Source organism: Cibotium barometz, chromosome 4 (assembly GCF_041138505.1).
Source record: "Cibotium barometz isolate CiBa-2024 chromosome 4, ASM4113850v1, whole genome shotgun sequence".
Classification (NCBI taxonomy): domain Eukaryota; kingdom Viridiplantae; phylum Streptophyta; class Polypodiopsida; order Cyatheales; family Cibotiaceae; genus Cibotium; species Cibotium barometz.
The window spans coordinates 23583864-23599747 of NC_141049.1; the positions used below are offsets into that span (position 1 = coordinate 23583864).

The 15884-nt window shown below is 43.6% G+C and overlaps 1 protein-coding gene across 1 annotated transcript in view; it reads right to left on the reverse strand.

Moving 5' to 3' along the window:
* Positions 1 to 2987: 2987 nt before the first annotated feature.
* The window catches only part of LOC147639057 (magnesium transporter MRS2-4-like), a 51064-nt gene continuing 38167 nt past the window's right edge, over positions 2988 to 15884 (reverse strand). The window contains exons 3-4 of the mRNA XM_086786891.1: positions 15600 to 15866; positions 2988 to 3596 (exon numbers count right to left, since the gene is read on the reverse strand). Coding sequence (XP_086643017.1) covers positions 3318 to 3596; positions 15600 to 15866 — 546 coding nt within the window. The 3' untranslated portion in view covers positions 2988 to 3317. The remainder of the gene's footprint in view (positions 3597 to 15599; positions 15867 to 15884) is intronic.

Genomic DNA, 15884 nt, shown 5'->3' on the forward strand with positions numbered 1-15884 from the left:
AAATCTAGGAACTAAACCTATGACAAGACTGGTGTGCAATTATTGAGTAATAAGTGTACTTTAATTTTGCAATAATTATGAAGGACAAGAATTTTCCTTGCAATTTGCAGCTGATACAGACTATATAACAAGAAAATTTTCCAAGGACATGAGTAGGTGTATCCGTACGAGTCTCTAGGGTAGTAATAATCGGTCCGTACAATGTTAGATATACCTACCTCTAGATTCACGTCTCCAAGCTCAAGTCTGCAAGCTCTCATATCTAGGCTAATGGCCCACGTGTCCGAGCTCACATCTGTAGACTCGCTTCTTTTGGCATGAGACTATGGGCTCACACCCCCTCGCGAGCAAAAGATAAGTACCCGTTTGCACAAGTAAGATGGCAAAGCGCCAACATGAGTAGGTGTGTCTGTACGAGTCTTTATGGTAGTAATAATTGGTTCGTACAATGTTAGATATACCTACCTCTAGACTCACGTCTCCAAGCTCATGTGTGCAAGCTCTCATATCCATGCTCACGGCCACATGTCCAAGCTCACGTCTATAGGCTCACATGTCCAAGCTCACTTTTTTTTGCACGAGACTATGGGCTCGCATCCCGTACCCACAAGTAAAAGGTAAGTACCTGTTTGCGTGGGTAAGATGGCAAAGCGCCTTATGGTAGATCAAGCAGATGAAACCATGTTAACCAACGAAGTGGTTGACTGAATCTCACGTTGGGGGGATGGGCATCTAAACATATACTGTTCCTTTGTCTCCTCCTCCCCAATCGTACATAACCAACATAACCTTACCTCCCTAAGAATACCCTCTATTCTACCAAACTCAAGTTGTAAACAGTGTGATGTCGATGGCAATCTGCATACCATGTGATGTGCTTGTGGAGGTGCCTTGGATGCATCATGAATCCATCCTCTGAGACTCACAAATAGAAATGGACTTTCCTACGAAGCTCTTGTGCGTATGTACATGTATGACTAGTATGTCATTTTGTCAAATCCAAATGAATACAACAGCTAATCTCTTGTCTCAAGAGATACAAAAAGGATGAATCAAGATTGTATTGGAAGGAGGAAAGGCGGTCCATGGAAAGGCCATATCCGATGAAGCCACATGATTGGTTATCCATGAGTACTAAGACGTCTCTCGTGTAAATTGCATGGACTCACGGGACTTGTCATTGAAGACCATATGTATCTATGTAGACATATACAAATGATAGTATTGGAAAAGTGTATCTATGACCAAGGGAAGGATTGGATGCTCCATGTTGCATGGTGCGCCAAGTATCAAAAGGCCAACACTTGGTGCGAGGCTCTTTTAAAAGTAAACCTTGAAGCACTGTCTCTTCACTCAAGCTAGCACTAGTCTTGCACAAAAGAAGCCACTTTTGTGGCTTTTAAAAATATATATTTCTTTTTAAATATTCCTACTAGACAAATACTCTCATTAGTTGAAAACAAATATCAAGTACCAAAAAAGTTTTTTAAACATAGACATCCATAGTCATAATTTAGACACTTCATAAAAAAGATTTAATTTTTAACGTTGAAATTCAAAATGTCTTTTTTTTATAATAATAAAAATAAGCGCACTACAAATGCAATACAAAAGTTCATTTACATTTACTTAGGCCATTGGCACATGTGCCTTCTATCAATTAAAGATGCACTTTTTAGGTAGAGACACACTAACCAAGCATTCTCAAGTAGCCGCATGGGATTTTAATTTGATTTGCCTTAACGATTCATAAATCAATCTTGAGCCACTTTTGCGAGCAAAGCCACCAAACTAGTGCTAGGGCTATGTATCCTCTCGACAAGCAAGCTCAGTCTATTATCAAGAGTCACTCCAAGGGTAAATATATGATGAGATGATCTTAGCTTCTCTGTATAGACAAGGTTGACTAGCACTTTCTCAATATGAAGTGTTAATACCATGATCTTAGTTTTGTCAAGATTTAAACATCCGTCCTCCTCTCACACATCAAGAGGAGAATGGCCACCACTGTTTGAACTAACACAATGAGAGCCTATCACACCAAAACTCTCCACAAATGATGAAATCTCATCTATCGACAACCCGGATAGTGTGGGGGAGAGTGGACAGCCCTATTTGACTGTTGATGTCCCTTGAGAGCCCTCTTGATGCCTAAACCTACTGATCACGGCCTCACCCCCATCTCATGTCCGGTGGAGATTGAAGTGCCTGTAAGCAATCTAGAAGCCGATGGCGACAAACATAATCAAAGGCCTCCCAAAAAGACCTTTTGCTTACGTGCGTTCGCTTCCTTACTAATGGTGCCGAGAGTTAGATATATGCTTGAGACTAGAATAATTTCTCCTAACACCTACCTAGCCTATGGCTTTGTCCCAATCTCTCTACCAGAAAGCTGATCTCAGATTCCAAAGCTGTGCACCATAAATCTTGGCCATTGTGTGGCCCAATAGTTGTTAGGGCCTATGGATCCCGATGATGGTATTTGTGGTCCAGGAGAGGGTGAAACCTTCACATAGGGCCGAATCGATAAGTGCTGCAAGAATTGGAGCTAGGATGGCATGCCCATGGGGAAAGTGCTCTCTAAGAAGATTTTTGTGGTACTTAGTCTGGCCATTATCAGCTTTGAACAGAGAATGACACAAACAAAAAAATTCACTTAGAAACATGAGATCTACCTGCCACATACTACTTCCAAACAGCACCACCAACCTTAGTGTCATTCAAGGGAGTAAGATGCGTCACCTCCAGCATTAACATATTAGAAGAGAAGAAGTATTATTCCAAGCTGGGAGTCATGTACTTTTGAAAGCAAGAAGCTTTCTGACCTGCAAATTTTAGCGGCCTATATAATGTTTGTGACTCCAGAGATTCCTAAGCTGTTTAAAGATATGCCCTACAGAAGGGGAGGGGTGGCTTTTGACAGAGGAGTGGCACATGAATGCAAAGTTTATGGCTAAAATTTCATTAGCAAGGCATGGCACTTTCAAATAAATGATACTATAGAAACAAAACAACATTAACTGCTTGGTTTTCTTGCATGTCTAAACGGGCATGCTTCATTGCCATTCAGCTATCAAAAACTCTAGCATTGGGATTTTACATCTCGGCAGTAATGATACTTTAATACCAGCTGTTAGATCAGATGGCCTATCCATGTCCATCGAAGTCTAACTCAGAGGTTAACATAAGAACAGCTTTGCACTGGCACACAAACGTAAAATATATTTTACATATTTTCATATTTTTTTAAGTGCAACGGAATTTAGTTTCTTACAGAGAGCCTTAGAAATTTGGATTGCGACATTGGCATTATCTTTTTATGATGTGAAGTGTCCCTTCCAGCGTGCATAGCCCAAGATGACAAAGAAAAGTACTACAGACACTGCTACAAAGCTAGTGACAAGAGGGGTGAAAACATTATGCATAGAGTAAAATGGGCAAGGGATGTTTATTGCAAAAGCCCCAGCACATCCGGACACGATAGAAACAGTAAATGCTAATATACCCAGAGTGAGATGCAGCTGTATGAGCTCGTTACGCTGATTGTCGAGTTGGATATTCACATAGTCCTCTGTGTCATCAATGTACTCGCGCACCTGCATTGAGCAACATTTCTTGTGTGTGTGTTGTGTGCATGTGTGTGTGTGTGTGTGTGTGTGTGTGTGTGTGTGTGTGTGTGTGTTGCCGCCGCGATTGCCCTCTAGAGCTTCTAGCTCTGCTTCGCCCTCGCCTCAGGCCTGCAGCAGCCCTCCCCGCAACCTCCTGGAGGTTCTCTTTGTGCATATGGGTTCTTCTTCTTCCCGCCTTCCACCCTGTTTTCTCCTCTCCTCATCACCGATCTGCCCCTCCTACTCTTCTCTTCCACGACCTGTGTGTGTGCGCGCGCGCGCGCAAGGGTGTGTTCAGCTGTGTGTCTGTGTCTGTGTTTGCTGGTCAGGTGGAGCCTGTGAAGACTTTTCAAAGAGGCGACCTTAAGCGTCGCCAGGTTTGGGTTGATGATGCGCCTGCTCGCTGCGTGAATCCGGAATTACAGCCTTTTGCTGACACCTTGCAAGAAGGGTTTTCTGAAATTCAACAAGCTTGGGATGAGCCAGAGCCGGCTTTTCATGTTTCTATCCCGGGACAGGTCTTGCATGCTCCAGTAATGAGTTTGGCACAGAAAAAGGTTGTGTTGTTCTTTCCAAGCCGTATGCCTGATGCGGGGGATGTTGCACAGTGGATAAAGTCTTTGCCTAAAGGATGCTTTGTTGCAGGCTGTTACAAAGCTGCCCGTGGTTTTTATGAGGTTATTTTTACTAAGCCACAGTAAAAGCAAATGCTTTTGGAGACATCTCCCTTGTTTTATGGTCGCTAGTTGTTGCATGTTTTTCCTTAGATGCCAACCAAGGACTATCAAAATCTTATCAGACACAAATGCCCGGTTTGAGTGGAGGTGTTGGACTTGCCTTTGTACTGCAGACCTGCATTACCTTTCTTAACCGAGGCACTGGGGAAAGTTGTATGTCCACCTCATTCGAGTGGCAATGTCAATCGTTTTTGTGTGTTGTGGGACACAGATAAACCCACTCCTCCCCATGTGGCGTTTTAGACTGATATGCCTTGTATGCCCTCTCAGGAGATCTTTTTTAAACTCAAATGGGGAAATTTTGCAGACTCCTGCTTTGAGTGTGGGAAGTTTGGTCACATGCAATCTGACTGTCCCCAAGTTTTGTTAAAGCCTCCACCCGTTGCCATCCAGCCCTCTCCTGCACCTAAGTCTCGTCCCTCGGGTGCCTCGCCACCCACAGCAACTTAGAAAGGGAAACCTAAAGTGTCTACCCCGCCAGTCAAGACTTGGGACAAGGGGAATGGTGCGGTTAAGGCTGCTGCCTCGTCGGATTGGCAACTGCCAAAGAAACCACTTAAAGCTAGGCCAGTGGTCAATAGGAATTGGACCGAAACTCCTCCTACTTCCTTGGAGTCTATGCCTGATGATGGATTTGGGGTGGGGCAACTTTGGTCAGCAGTGGTTCGAGGAGCTGATTCATTGCATCCATTATCGGGTACTCCTGTTCCTATTGATGCCCCTACTTCTGACCTTCCGGAGCTTGCTAATGTTGATGAGCAATCAGTCATGGCCCAGCCCTAGTGCAGCCATGCAGGTTGAGAGTTGAGCGGTGGGACTTTCTTGTAGTTTGTACATATGTATATACCGCTCAAATGCATTACATACAATGTTCAGGGCCTCTGCCATGTAAATAAATGGAGGCTAGTGTGGGACTACATTAATAGCAATAAGCCGCATGTAGTGTGTTTGCAGGAGCACAATCAACACTCCTTGGCGGGCCGTGAAGGATATTTTGCTGGGTTTCGGATTTCCTATGGTGGTTCTTATGCTTTCTCAGGTGTTGCTCTGCTTGTACATCATGAGTTGCAGCCACATGTTGCGTACAATGATCCGCAGGGCCGTTTCCTTGTCATTCAATGTATGCTTAATGGGGAGATTTATGAGTTTGCCTCAGTTTATGCCTCGCAAACTTTTGGTACGCGTGCTGAAATGTGGCACCGTTTGACAGCCTACCCTTGGATGGGACATGCTTTTCTTTGCGGGGATTTTAATAATGCACCTAATCCAGGGGGACAATAGTACACATCGGTCTCATATGCTCTTAAGGGAACGTCACGCTTGGGGTCATATGCTTGATTCCTTGCACGCTTGTGATATATGGCTGCATCTTATGCCAGGCCGCACTGGCTATACTTTCCATCACAATTCTCTCACTAGCTATTGGGCTTGATTGGACACCGATGGTACATGTTGAATGCAGTGCAGTTTGATGCTTTTACCTGTGCAATGAGCTTGGATTTCTCGATGCGCTTGTCAAATCATTTCCCAGTCTGTATGACGTTGCATTTTGGTCTCCCACCGCAAGATGTGCCACTGCCTTGCAAGAGGCTCTTCCTGGTTAATAATAGTTATCTCAAGCATCAGTCCTTCCAGTTCATGGTACATGGACTCATTTATCGCCTTGTTTTGCATGTTTCTGTCGATGCCGACTGGGCATGGGATCGTTTTTCCATGGGCATGCAAGATGTTATCCAAGACTACGGCAAATGCTACATGGGAGGCTTACGAACTCGGGTGGCCAATGCTAAGTCTCAACTACAGCAGCTTACAGATCTTAGCCAGCAACGTGCCCTTTCTGCCTGCTAAGCAATCCTGCCTTCAATCCGCACATCATTGCTTGGCTGACAATGATAAACGTAAACTCCACAAATGGCAAGTCCGTTCTCGTCATAAAGCATTGCAGGATAAGGGCTGCTCCTCTAAGGCTTTTTTTCAAAAGCCTCCACACTTCCCGACGTATGCATTCTCTTCATAGGGTGCAACAACATGATGGGACTTGGACTGACAATAAGCAGTAGCTTGATGATATTGTCCAAGAGTATTTTGCTTATTTGTTTGCTACTCTTGGACCCTCCACCTCAGATGAATTTGCACCACGTGATGTGTTCTTATGCCAAGTGCATCCTATTCTCTCCGCGGATGAGGCAAATTTGTTAGAGATGCCATTTATTGATGAGGAGTTGACAGCTGCCTTGGCCCGATTGGGTCGCTCGAAATCCCTAGGATGGGATGGGCTTCCAGTCGAGTTCTTTGCTGAGTTTTGGAATGATTTGAGCCCTATTTTACTGCACATGATTAATGATGCCTGGCTTTTTGGTGTGATGCCTCTCTCATGGAAAAAGGGTTTGCTGCGTTTGCTCCCTAAAAAACCTGTGTGAACGTCTGTCGGATTGGAGTCCGATTACTCTGATGCCAATGGTTTATAAGTTGGTTTCTAAGATGTTGGTCCTCCGACTGTCCCACATTTTGCATGTTGGTTTGCACCCTGCCCAGTATGGTTTTGTGCCCCGCCAGTAGATTCTTGATAATATTGCTAATACTTACATTGGGATAGAGTATGCCAAATACACTCGTCAGGATGTTCTCATCATGCAGGTAGACATTGAGAAATCTTTTGATACCGTTCGATGGGATTTCATTGCAGCTGTTCTTGCCCAGTTGGGCTTTGGTCGTCGCATGCAACATGTGGTCCATTGGCTCTATGCGGATGGCTCTACCCATTGCCTATTGGCTGATGCTCTCTCTTACTCATGGACATTGGGCCGCTCCGCCCGACAAGGCTGTCCTCTCAGTGCCTTGCTATATGCTATCACCACTCATCCATTACTGCTATACATGGATGCTTTGGTTTCGGAGCAACGCTTGCATGATGGCATTGCTATTCACGGGGGGGGAGGGGGGGGGGGGGGTATTGTTGTCGCCTTTTGAGAATTTTAAGAATGTACTAGTATTGCACCCGCGCATTGCTGCGGCCGAGACCAAGGTTCCAGAAAAGAACTATTCCCTCTCTACAACCATCTCTCTCTCTCACACACACACACACATATGCACATGACCCTCTCCCTCTCTCTGTCTTTTGAGAATTTTAAGAATGTACTAGTATTGCACCCGCGCATTGCTGCGGCCGAGACCAAGGTTCCAGAAAAGAACTATTCCCTCTCTACAACCATCTCTCTCTCTCTCACACACACACACACATGCACATGCACATGACCCTCTCCCTCTCTCTGTCACGTACACACACTCTCAAATGTTGAAACTCTCTCTCTCTCTTTCTCTCTCTCTCTCTCTCTCTCTCTCTCTCTCTCTCTCTCTCTCTCACACACACACACATGCACACACTCCCTCTCTCTTCTTACACTCTCCCACACATAGAAGCGCTCTCTCTCTCTCTCTCTCTCTCTCTCTCTCTCTCTCACGCACACATACACATATGTAAATATATAGTATATACAATTTTATGTTTTAGATACATAAACCTATACATAGACACATATACTTATATATATATATATATATATATATATATATATATATATATATATATATATATATATACATGTATTTAAAAATATAAATACAAACATCGACATAATTTAATTAATTTTGATTAAATTTTAATGTGCGGAGATGGGTGATAAGTTGTGGTCACTTTTAAATATATAGATAGATATATCATACACACATCTAAACACACACACACACACACACACTTTTTTTTTTTGGTGGAATCATAAGTATATTAGATTTACAAGATGACCATCCAAAGTAGATAGTCCCAAAGTACATCAACTGAAGATGTCAATATAAGACAAATATACATCATGATCTATTTGGTCAACCTGCATGCAATCGAAGAAAGATTGATGCAGGGAGTACCGAAAAAAAGAAAATGCAAAAAAAACCGCATCACCGAAAACTCCATGGTTGCGAACTTTCCATAGTGTCCATAAAGCCCAGTAGCGCACCCATGAGAAGAAAAGAGAGAACTCTGGTATGGGCAAATGAAGACCAAAGAGCCAGAACAACTTTCCAAATATCATATTTGGAAATCTAGCCCGCAGAAGCTGGATGAGACGAAGAAAAAACTGACGAGAAGAAGGACAGCTCCAAAAAATATGAATGACTGTCTCCCTGGAAGCAGAGCATCTATGGCAAGTGGATGAGGATATATGTCTGCGTGCCAAAAACTGTCCTGAGGGAATAACAGCCAAAAGAACGCGCCACAAAAAGAGATGTTGTCGAAGAGGAAGCTTCGACTGTGCCAAAGAGATCGCAATCGTCTTTTCCACCACCAAGATGACCGATGCATATGCCAGAAGAGATTTGCCCGTTCAGAAACCCAAGGCAATGGCAACAAATGTTTATACAGACCAGCAACTGTAATATCAGATAGCCTCAAGGGATGGCATGAAGAATCAAAAGAGGAGATAGTCCAATCTTGCAGGCGATCTCGAATTTCCAACAGCGGAATCGGCAAAAAAGACTGAAGCATCTGAATTATATCACGCCAAAGACGACGATAATGAGGTCCCAAGCCATAATGTGCAGCAGCCTGTGGAAAAGAAAGAGGGGAGCCATCAGGATGGATGACATCTCCCACAGAGGTAACACCATTTGAGTGGAGAAAATATGAACGCCGGGGTTCTTGCACCGCCAGGGGAACTGAAAATGCTTTGGACCAGTGGATGCTCTCAGCACGGAGAGAGTTGCCTTGTAAGGAGCCACGACCATTCCATTTTAAATTTGAAAGGACAAGCTTCCAATCAGCAAGTAAGCCAGAAATGAGAGGACAGCCCTTAATTTTGCCAGTAATGCAACCAAGAATAAAATCCCAATGAGTAGGATGCCAATGGCCAAAAGCCGAAGTCGTCAGATGAAGTAACAAATGACGGATCATCGTTGTCCAAGGCTGAGTGCCTTCCAGAAATTGAAGCATCAGTTTACCTCTGTGGGCAAGAATATGCACCTATAAATTAAGGATATTCAAGCCTCCATGCATTTTAGGGGTACACAAACGATTTGCCGAAAGCAAACGTACACTCTTTTTCCCCTGCTTCGACCTCCAGAATATCTCCAAGATGGTGGACATAAATAATTTCAGCTCCCCTTGAGAAAACCTGATGAGAGGAAGGTAGAACTGAATATAGGCAACCAAGATGGATTGGAGAATCCGTAAACGAACATGCAATGGCCATGTTGCAAGTTTCCAGTATTCCAACTTTTTCTTGAGCTTTGCCAAGACCCAATCTGTTTGTTGACGGCAAGCGACTGTCCATCCCAAAGGATATCCCAAATGCCGAATCAAATGAGTGGAGTGAACTATTTCCCCTGGCCAAAGCAAATTATGCCACTATTTTGAATGCAGAGGCAACAATTTAGATTTTTGAAAATTGATTTGTAGGCAACCGCAAGTGCAAACAAAGAAAGAGCCTGCATCAAAGTAGAGAGATCCTGATGTGTATTGCGAGGAAGAAAAAAAGAATCGTCAGCATATGCCTGAGCAACCAACTGACGTCTATTCTGAATGTCCAATCCATGAAGACTGCCAGTATCAACCAAATGATCCATATAAAGAAGCATGGGATGCGTCGCTATAGCATACAAAAGAGCACTTAAAGGGCATCCCTGCCTAACTCAACGATGCAAAGTCCATGATTCTGAGAGATCTCCTGACAATATACAATCCACCTGGCTATCAGCATAAAGCCAGTAAATGATATTCTGCATTTTTTCTCCAAATCCCAGAGCACGCATGGTTTCTTGAATGAACCCCCATTTAATAGTATCAAAAGCCTTAGCAATATCCACTTGCAATAATAAAAAATCCTGCTGCGTGTATTTGGCATATTCAATGCCAATATAAGCATTTGCAATGTTATCTGTAATGTGCCTGCGAGGAATAAATCCATAATGTGCAGAATGGAGTCCATCATTCAAGCAACCCTTAATGCGATCGACAACCATTTTACTGATAATCTTGTATATCACTGGCATAAGGGTAATTGGTCTCCAATCTGCCAAAGACTGACATAAGTGTTTTTTAGGCAACAGCTTCACTAATCCTTTTTTCCAGGAAGCTGGCATCTGCCTTGTCTCCCAGGCAATGTTTACCATACGCAGCAAAGGTAATTTGAGGGTGTCCCAATATGCAAGAAAAAATTCAACTGTAAGGCCATCCCATCCTGGAGCTTTCCATCGGCCACAAGACCTGATTGCATCAGACAGTTCTTGTTCAGAGAATTTTGTTTCTAGTTGTTGCGCCTGAGTAGCAGAAAGGATGGGGGATACATGCTGTAATAACCGATGACGTGCATCATACACTTCCATGGCGTGAGAATCGTCCTCACCAAATTGAGAGGAGAAATGGGTAACACAAGTCGCAGCCAATTGTGCTCGGGTGGAGGTCCACGTGTCATCTGAAATTAAAGTGCGACATATAGATGCAGCTTGTTTTCTGGAATGTAAACTCTTGAAAATTTCTTTGGAAGAGCAGCCTTTGTCCAAAAGCGCCTGTTGTCGTGCCCGTATCTCCCATTTGACAAGCTTTCGATGATCATTTACCTGAATACAGTGACGAGCTTGACATAAAAAAGTGGCTTTAGCCAAAGTTAGGGAGCGAAGATGACTAAGCTCGATTAATGATTGGCATGTTTGCTTAGCATAAGCAACAGTCTGTCTCCAACCTTTCAGATACTGTTTACCATAATCACGGATGACTGATTGCATGCGAGCAATAAAAGCTGTCCATGCATAATCCAAGTCAATGAAAGATTGAGGAAAGAGTGGCTGACAGGCCTCAAGTATCAGTGCTTTGAATGCATCATGCTCCAAGTAACTATTATTGATGATAAGCAACCTTCGAAGTGGCAATCCGTCATCGGGCATGTCGTGCAGATGAACTCTGAGCCATAAGGGTACATGATCTGAATATGTAAATGTATAATCCACCCACAATTTGGTCGTGAGAGTATCATAATGAAACGGATCAAGCTGATACCATCGATCCAAGCGAGCTTTGTAAGTGGATTGTGCATTATGTTGGAAGGTATACCTAGGCATCAGAGGCTGAGATTCTTTCCAAAGATCAATCAGATTAAGCGTTGCTACAAAATCTGCCCACGAAGACCTCTCAGTAGCAAGCATATGTGTACGACCGGATGTATTATCACCAGGTTGAGGGGAATTATTGAAATCTCCACATATGAATGCTTTCTGTCTCCAAGGGTACAATTTCATTTGTTGCCATATTTGTCCTCTAGCCTGAGAGGATTGACGTGTATATATTGATGCAAATTCAAAGATTTCACCCTGAATAAAGCACTGCATAACCATCCATCTGCCTTGGAGGTCATTAAATGCCATGACTGGCTGCAAATGATGTTTCACAAGAAAAAGTACACCCGAAAAGGCATGGTGGCCTGCATAAAAAATATCATAACCAGCATAATGGCCTTGCTGTCCAGCGTAGTGATGTTGATTGTGTTCCTGAAGAGCAACGATATCTGGCGGCATACGCTTCAAATATGCCCAAACCATCTTCCACTTTTTAGGGTCACACAAACCCTGTACATTGAGAGTCAAAACTGTGATATATGACATCATATTTATAGTGTATGTACAGTATGAACAAAAAAAGTAGCTCAAGCTTGCATTTCCTCCACAGGGTCTGCACCCCGATCAGGAGGAGGAATATCTATGAGACGGGTGGCTAGCAAGCTAGCAGCCTCTTCTTCGGGAAATAGAGTACGACCTGCAGTTACAGTAGCCCAGGTGATGCCAATTCCAGAATTTTCTCCTAGGGTATGCCCACTGGAGAAGGCTCCATTCCAAGTTCTAGAAGGCAAAGGACGCTTAGGGATAATTGTCCTGCGTGGTGGCTGAGATGTTTCTTGAAGTGTCTTTTCTTTTCCTTTTGGTGAAGAAGTAGAGGGATTAGCCACAGCTACATTCATATTAGAAGAGACTGGCACTTTGCCTTTTTCTTGAGGCATAACAGGAGTCTTTAGCTTTTGTTTTTAACCCCTGAAGGACCAGGAGTGTCCTTATTTTGCATTGGGATGGGCAAGGCATCAGGCGGCATCTTATGGAGGACCAGAGGGCATTGAGATGCCATATGTCCAAACTTTTTGCACTCAAAGCATGCGCCTGCAAAAAGACCCCATTTGAGTCTGAAAAATGCACTCCCCATGGAAACGTTATTTATGGTAACAGCATAAGATTCCGGAGTGGGCTGATCTGTGTCCCATAAAATACAGAATCGATTTGAGTTGCAATTTGGTCTAGGAGGGCATACAACCTTTCCTAGAGATGCTGCAATTTTAGGTAACAAGGAGGCCAAACATTGGGGGAAGTCCACCACTTCTACCCAAACAGGACAGCGATGCTTAATCAAAGCCTGATAGTCTCTGGTGGGGGACCATGGCAATACATGAACCATCTGTTGTCCATAGAAGAGAGGGGAGTGCTCTAAAAGCGTTTGCTTATGGTGCTCATCCACCATAATGACCTCAAAGAAACCTCTTGTTACATAGTGGACTTTGCGAACAAAACAACCACCCAATGTCCGTGTTAACCAATTCCCGACATCAACAGCAACAGGCATCCTGCCTGGAAAAAAGATAATCACAGCATGCTTCGCATATTCTCGAATGGGATCTATGATTTCATCCACATCCACTGCAAGCCCCACCATAGGAACAGGATCTTTCCAATTCTTGCGTGTATCCTGAAATCCTTCATGCATTACCTCATAGATCAGCCCAGCCTCGGGCATCTCATGCATAGGGCCATCCTGACCCACAGCCTGCTTTTGTTTTTTATGAGCATAATATTTTGTAGGAGAAGCCATGATGAGATAAACACCTGGAAGAAAGCTGTATACAGAAATTTGTAAAAGCAATGAAGGATATAAAACACACACACACACAAACATATATATATATATATATATATATATATATATATAATTTATTATATATATATATTATATATATATAATACATAAATTTTACATACATATATACATACATACATACATACATACATATGTATGTATGTATATATAAATGTAAATAAAAACACACACACACACACACACATGTATACACACATATACATATATGTTTTCTATTTAATTTATATTTTATTAAAACTACTTTTTATTCTCTATCTCTCACTCTCAGCTTATGCTAATGACTACTCTTTCTTCTTGCGCAATTCTCAATCAGATCTTCAGCAGCTTATGAAAGCCCTTGATCTGTATGGTTTGGCAGCAGGGTTGAAAGTTAACTTTGCAAAATCAAAACTCCTGCCTTTGCATGAGCATGACCGGCATTGTTTCTTGTGGTCGGGCCTCTTGCACCCTCTTGATCATGTGGTGCGGCATTTGGAGTACCCCATTGGTTGGCACATTTCCTTGGGACAGGAGAGACAGTGGGTGCTTAAAAAGCTTTACCATAAGCTAGACTACTGGAAACTTTCCACTTGGCCACTTCATGTTCGCCTCAGATTGTCCAGTTCATCATTATGGCTTATGTGTAATTTCATCTACCGGTCATTCCTTGGTCCTCTTCGGACATTCAACAGTTTATGTCCAGAGCGATAGAATGTCTTTGGCGTACCAAAACTGACCGTAAGGCGGTGCGTCTTCTCAAATGCAGTTATGTTTGCACGCCAAAGATGTATGGGGACTTGAACATCCTCAACATACATGTTCATGTGCTTGTTCGCAAGGCCATGCTCTTGCCTACTTTCTTTGAATAGCGTCATCCCTGGACACTCATGCTTTCTCACTTGTTTGCCTCTCTCAGGACAACAGCATTTGGACACTGGACACCAGCTATCCCAGATGTTATTTTCGGGCATTTTCAAGGCCGTATTCCTGGCTGTTCTTTTTCTACCCGTTTGCTTTCCGATTGGCAACAGCTTTTGGCACATTTATCTTGGTCTGGCTGCCGTCCGGATCCGGGCAACTCACTTCGTCAGTAGAGTCTACACTGGAGTCGGATCTTTGATTCCCCTTTGGCACTTTCTCAACCTCGTAAGACTTATTTTTTGCATCGCTTGGGCATTTCTATGGTGGATGATGTGGTGGATGACAGTGGCTACACGCTCTCTTTTCCACAGGCCCGGACACGGTTTCATATGGGGATGCATCACCGGCCCATATGGCATGCTATCACTAAGTTGCTACACAGCCTTTCCAGGCAGTGCCTCGCCTGTTTTCTCCTCTTCCACAACTTAGGCTACCAGGTTATTCCACTTTCTCTTTTGCTGATCTATCTGCCAAAAAAGCCTACCCTCTTCTTCTTCCACAACCATGTATTCACGAGCATGGCAATCATTTTTGGCATTTGGATAGGCATCTTGGGTGGTGGAAAACATGTCTTCATCGTATATTGAAAAGAAGCTTCCCTCAAGCAACGGGTCGTTCCGTGGCGATGTCTGGTGGGAGCCCTCCCAATGGTTGCCCGACGTATTGTTTCCTCGGTTTGCCCTAGTTGTTCGCGTCTGCACGAGATGGTCCTACATCTTCTCTAGGCTTGTCCTACCGCTCGAGATTTCTTGGCTCATTTGACAACTCTTCTCCATGCCTGGTTTCCCAGCCTTTCCTTTGGCAAGCACTTTTGGTTGTTTGGTAGATATCCCTCTACCCCCGATTATGCTCTCTTTTTTTCGTGGTGCCGTTATTGGGCCTTATGGAGTTTATACCATGCCCGCAACACTTAGTTGTTTGGCCACACTTTGGTGGATGTCTTCGCCTTTTTCAGATTCTCCTTGCTCTAGTCTCTCCAAGATGCCACTTTCTTGGAGACCTTTCCACGGCCCAGTTGGACGTGTTTTATCGCTGTTTCTAGTTTTCCGTAGTAGCTGCTCCATGTTGGGGTAGCTATGAATGTACATTGCATTTAAAATGAAATAGTGGTTTTCACAAAATATGTGTGTGTGTGTGTGTGTGTGTGTGTGCGCGTGCGTGTACACCCCCTTCCCCCCCCCCCCCACACACACACACACATATATATGTATGTATTTATATGTATATAGACTGTATACGTGCGTGCGTGCCTCTGTGTGTGTGTGTGTGTGTGTGTGTGTGTGTGTGTGTGTGTGTGTGTATAGTGAGAAAGAGAGAGAGAGAGAGAGACACACACACACTATAAAACATAACATAAATGCAAGTCTGATAGAGAACAAAGAAGGGAAAACTCACTGCAAGAATCTTCTTTCGAGTGCCATCAACCTGCACAAAGTACGCCTCTAGCAACATCTCCAGCTCCTCTACATTGTGATCATCCACAGTGCTGGCAAAGCTTGCATTACTAGATCGGCGAGAGCTCAGACGTGAAACTCCAGAAAAATTCGCAGGGCTTGCAATAGAATTTAAATCTTCCTGCTGACTGAGAAGGTATTTCCGAGTTAAATATAGGTGAGCCATGTCCTCGTCGTCATCAAGAAGGTGCTCCATTTCATCCCTTACCTGGCATTGTCTAAGGGA